Below are 5,687 nucleotides of genomic sequence, written 5' to 3'. Positions count from 1 at the left end.
GGTTTTTACCTCGGCCAAACTGGTGACAATGACATTTGCTCAATATGCAAAGAGGTGACATGACTATGTATTTTATCATTTCACTTTGAAGAAACTTTAGTTTCACTTAGCTCCCTCATGGTTTCCATGTGCTTTTAAGACTAGTTTAAGCTACAGATTAGAACTCTATAGTCAATGCTAGTCGCTAAACCATTATCTGAATAGTAATTCAGATAAGTAATACCTCCCAGTTTAGCAGTTTGAACTTGGTTATTGTTACCGTGGACCTAAGATAACCGAATTTGGCATAGCACTAGTTTTTAGTACTAGGACATTGTGATGTACCTTGTCTTTGACAAAAACAGTATTGTAATTTTCCTGTCCAATAGCCTTAACTTCTTAATCTTGAAAAATTATTTTATTTACCAAATTTTTCTCACTTGCTTATTCTGTTAATTCAGTTACATAAAATCAAGTGAATTAAGTTATATTACAAGTACTGGTAGCTCAATACTGTAGCATCTTTGGGTGGATCCAGTCTTGTACAACTTTCACAGACTTGCCAAAAAGGTCAGGCTTATCTTTCATATAACTTTTCCTCCCGCTGTAGTAACTGAAGTCACTTAAACTATACCGTCAATGCTTTTGCTCAAGGCATACTGAATACAGAGAACACAGTTCATGTTCTACTGAAGCTTCTGATGTTTCCATTTACTGGAATTATTTTTAAAGAGATATGTACGTAGATTTTAAAGCATTTCTGGATCATCTATGATTTTAGATGCTATAACTGTCACTTTTTAAAATACAAAATTTAACATGTCTTTTGCAAATCCCATGAGTGATGTGCTTCTAATAATTTATTTGTTCACCCAATATATTCTCTACTTGACACGTTTGCAGTCTAGTCTGTAATTTAAAAATACTCACAAGGAAAGGTTTCTGACACTGAAAAAAAACAAACCCCAAACAAAAACATCACACCCTGGCTCCAGACAGAGGAAGCCCATAGTCCTTAAGGAGTTACCAGAGATAAACAACCAAAGGCTGCCTCCATGATGCAGTAAGGTAGAAAACCACAGGGGAAAGTGGCAAAAAGGAGGACTCTCTCTGTAAAGAAGGTACGGAACTACACGGGGGTGAATTCGTAGAACTGAAACGGGCAGTCATTAAAAGGAAAGGAACAGATTAAAGGCAGCCATGCAGAGCATTCAGGAAACAGAAAGCAAGAGCTGGATCAGGTGAGTAGTCACTGTATACTGGTGAACTAGGGGCCATGAAATAAATAATTGGGGTTGGAGAATAATCAAGAGCAGAAAAACGCGTGAGCAAACATAAATAAATAAATATTGTTTAAGGAACAAGCTGAATCTTAAATAAATTAGTCTTTCAAATCTGCATGAGCAAGTTATCCAAGTTCAAAAATGCATGTAGTTAAAAAAAGAAATACAAACCACTACTGTGGGTTTCATGTCACAGTACTTCAGGCAAATAAATTTTTTTTTTTTTTTTTCAACTTCAGGGGACAGAAATTATCTATAGATTCAACATGAAGGATAACCATCTATCATTAGCTGGCAAGATACAATGACCTACAGTTCTCTTTCACCTTGAGATCCTAGAGGGATTTATTTTTTTTTTTAAAAAACCCAAACAAACCACAAAACCCTCCAGGAAACACAGATACAAGCCAACCTTCTCGCATCACTTCTGAAGAGCACATTTGCTGTGTATCGGTTGTTTCATTTCTAAGATCAAATGAGGTAAAAGGCACCAAAAGAACATTCTTTAAAGAGCCAGACTAGTACCTTATCTTACGTAAATATACCGCCATACAGGAGAACAAACTACTTATATTTGTAGGACGGCAAGTGGACATATTACGAAAAAGACTGAATAAAAATGAAAAAATCTAGGACGAACTATGGAAATCCCTTTGTCCTTGTGTACCCTCTAGGGGCTGTGCATGGTTGCACTGGCCTCACAGTAACCAAGCGGGTAATTTCCTCAGGAAGACAAAATCAGAGTGCTTACCTCTGCAGCAGTTCCGTCAAACGGACACAGATTCATGAGACCAGGGTTCTGAGCAGGCAACAGTAGGGGTTATCTGAAGTGTTTAACAAGTTCTGCCTTGTTAGCCGATTCCAATGAAGGTTTTCCGCTTAGGTGGTAAAATGTATGGGGCTATGCACACGGCAAGCATGTGTGACCATGCCACATGTGCAGGCTGTATGCAGACTTCACCAACAGCAGTAGTTAGTTCTGAGCATTAGTTCTCCTGCAGTCCTTTAACTGTGCAAACAATCTGATACACAGGTTGCAGAGACCACATATGTATATGTAAGAGTCACATATACCTGAAACAGCAATAAACGGCTCAAGACTATCAAACAAGCATGCTTTAAATGAGAACAGGCTGTTCTGCCTGTACGTGCTGAAGAAGTGGATTACATGAGGGATGTGAACACTCTATAAGCAAACAGTTAACATTTAATTTAGTTCCATTTAAACAAACATAAAAGATCATACAAGACATTAAAATAAATCCACGAAAACCACCCCCACACCCAACCCCTCCAATAAATAAAAGCAAAGGTCAGTACCCTAGTCAAGGAACCAAGTCCTTTCCAGGATGAAAAAAAATTCTTCACTATTTTGTGATTTGGCAAAAGGTTATGAAGTGCATTCCATTTTATTGACGGAACATGCAGCTGGTGAAACAGCAAAATAACAGCAGACAAAAGGAGGTTTTTACATCCCACGTCTATTTCTTTATTAACTGAAGATGTAACAGCTAGTTGCATCATTCAACTAATGCTGCTAGTCATTAAACAGTGCCAAAAGAAACACCTTGGTAACTGCTGAAGTGTTCAGCATTTGACAAATGACTACACACCTTGGGCAGGAGGAAAGTATTTCTGAGACCTACTCATTTTGCTGTGCCATATAAATGAGGTACTTACACTACCAAAATGATGAAGGCAGAGTGAAGTAATTAGGTTATATACCATTCCTACATGTTAATTATGAGAAAAAAAAATCACTGTAAAGTCTTGAAATGACATGAGAATGCATATTCAAGATGAAGACCTCACAAAGAATAGAAAGCACGTAACAGATGTACGACATGTCAGAAGTAAACTGAATCCCAGGCTACGCCCCTTTTAATAAAAAGGAACTCCTATCTTCAGTAGAGCATGTAGTGACAGAGCTGTCCAGCCCTGGAGATAACCATGAAATAATTTCCCTTTAGATACATCAATCGCGAACTGAGCAGCAAGAGAGCTGGCTCTATTCTGTAGAAGGCAGACGCAGATTTTCTTCTGTACCTCAGATGTATATCAGAGAAAAGCTACACAATCAGATAACCTAGGTAACTCTTCTTTTAGGCTATTCATCTGCACCATTTTATAGGTATAGTCATAAGTGGAAATGCAGAAATCCTTCTTTCAGTGTGTTTACAGGTTGAGTTTAAGAAACTTAGTCCCTTTTCCAGTATGGAGACAACTAAGCAGATATATTGCTTGTCATTCATCCCCATGCCTGAGTTTTGCAATAATGCAGTACAAGCTTCCCATCACTTCCAAAACACTGCAAGAAAAAAGAAAACAAAACAAGAGCCATTAGATTATTCATGTGCTAGCATATATATGAAGCAAAACAAACAAAAAAGCCCCCCCACCAGGCAGCTGTGTCATGGAATACTGTTATTGGTAACAAAGCTCTCCATCACGATGGGAGGCACAACAGCATACTTGATGCGAACGAAGGCACTCACAGAGACTGTGCGAAATCCTGTCTCTAAGTCATATTCATGCAGGTCTGTGAATATCGACTATGCTACATTAAATGCAAGATGTTATGAGCATAGCTAGGGGCAGTTAAAGATTTCACATCCCAGAAGTGTACTGACAAATTCTGCTAAGCGCATTTGGAAAGGGTATTTTAAATTAAAATCACCTCATAGAGGGTCCCAACTTCTTGGTCTGGAGATGGAGCAAACGACTGGTTTACATATATGAACTGCAAGAAGAGAAAACAGAGGATATACATCTTCCACAGATCTCATAAATCACACAGAAGAAACATTCTGTGGCCAGAGGTGGGTAAATCTGTCCTCTGCTCACCATTTATTTTATAATCTTTACAGTCCACACCAAAATATCATGAATTAGTATTTTCACTTCAGTGTGGAGAGGCAAGGTGACTTCCAGAAGTCACCTCTGAGTGGCCAACCAGGCCAAGCCAAAGCAAGCATGCTGACCTCTTCCTCCTGCAAGTTAACCGACTAACCTCCCACACAGCAGCACAAAGTAAATCCCCTGGTTTAGTTCTTGCTCTTACTCTTTCAAGTATCTAAACCATTCCCGCTATTCCAAATTTGCTCAATTAGAACAGCAGTCACAGAAGTTAAAATTATTTTCTTCTTTTTTTAAGGCCATCCTTCTCACTTCCTGCTCCAAATGTACATGCACAACACAGTAGCTAGTCTGTAATGCCAAAGAGGGCCCTGATATCTGCAGTGCAAGATGGCAGTGTGTAGCAGGGGACCATTTACTATTTCCAAAGAAGATCTGTAAAATTCCAGGGGCTTTGCTGCTGAAGACTAGCCTTAAGCTTAAACCACACTGGAAGACTCCATGCTCCTATATTTTTTCCCTGAGACAATGAGACAGCAGTTAGCAAATTGCTGAGAATAACTGCTGAGAATATCCATGAACAATAAATACCTGAACTATTATTCTTCATTGAGATATCAAGCCTCAGGAAAAAGAGACACGATTTCCATGAGAAAAAGACGGCTAGTAAAACTGTTTATGCCTGTATGCTTAAACAAGAGCCTCCAGACCAAGAGGAGAGTGATTTTGTCTACACTTTACCTACACATTTGACTATTTTAATGAGTCTAGCTTTAACTTTATCTCTTATATGAGAACTTTGAAGTCTATGGATGTTAAGAGTTTACTGCTAATCACAAAGTTACCACATTTCTGAATCTGTTCCAGCTCTTCCAGTGTTATCAGAATGCCACTTGGGCTTCAGAAGAAGGAATGTTTAAAGAACACTGGTAATGTGCTGCCAGACTGGGAACATTTCCAAGCTAATCTTTTTAAAAGGGACATCAGTCCTCTGGGATTACTTAAACTATTTGAGAACTAAGTTCTGAAGGTAACAGACAACAAAATCCAGAAAGTCAATCCCAACCACTTCAGACTTTCCCCCACACACTCCTTCCATATTCCTGACTTCTACGGTTATGCTGTGCATATGAGCTTTTCTTTCACTGAGAGGCATCGCTGCACCACATGCACACGGCTCTGCATACCAGTGTCAACACAAAGAAATGAAGACACTGCAAAAAGCCTGAAGGTTGGAGCTGAGCAACCAAGCACATCCAAACTGCACCGCTACAGCTCAGCATTACACTCCGGTGCATCCTTTGAAGAATTCCACTGATACCCCTAGGTCAAGTTCCCTGCCAAATGCTGTGGTCTAGATTCTGCTGATCTCCCTGTGGGACGTGACAGCTTGGGCCCCGGGTGAGTGGAGCTCCCTGCCACGGCTGGTCTCCAGCCTCCCTCTCTGTGCCGCCAGGTGCCTGACCCTACCAGCTGCTCAGAGGCCATCAGCTTGAGGAACTTCTTGATGAAGTCAACGAGGCCCTGGATGGTCCGGGTCCGCTCCACAGCCCACTTCTTGGTCTTCAT

At 40.0% G+C, this 5,687-nt stretch overlaps 1 protein-coding gene across 1 annotated transcript; it reads right to left on the bottom strand.

The window, feature by feature from the left end:
* Positions 1 to 3,510: 3,510 nt before the first annotated feature.
* Positions 3,511 to 5,687, bottom strand: ATG12 (autophagy related 12). The gene is made up of 3 exons (XM_010135675.1): positions 5,589 to 5,687; positions 3,940 to 4,002; positions 3,511 to 3,570 (listed from the first exon to the last, which is right to left on the bottom strand). Exons 1-3 carry the CDS (start codon positions 5,685 to 5,687, stop codon positions 3,511 to 3,513), a joined length of 222 nt encoding a protein of 73 aa, XP_010133977.1.

This window comes from Buceros rhinoceros, unplaced genomic scaffold (assembly GCF_000710305.1).
Source record: "Buceros rhinoceros silvestris isolate BGI_N320 unplaced genomic scaffold, ASM71030v1 scaffold34444, whole genome shotgun sequence".
Lineage (NCBI taxonomy): Eukaryota > Metazoa > Chordata > Aves > Bucerotiformes > Bucerotidae > Buceros > Buceros rhinoceros.
The sequence above is the reverse complement of the archived record's forward strand: the minus strand, read 5'-3'. Positions and strand labels throughout refer to the sequence as shown.

Bases quoted from the DNA above. Each gene is read 5' to 3' on its own strand.
- ATG12 (XM_010135675.1), bottom strand. From the start codon at position 5,687: ATGAAGACCAAGAAGTGGGCTGTGGAGCGGACCCGGACCATCCAGGGC. The intron at 4,003-5,588 runs GTAGGGTCAGGC...CTCTTCTTGCAG, and splicing joins TGATGGCCTCTGAGCAGCTG to TTCATATATGTAAACCAGTC. The intron at 3,571-3,939 runs GTGATTTTAATT...TTTTTCTTGCAG, and splicing joins AAGTTGGGACCCTCTATGAG to TGTTTTGGAAGTGATGGGAA.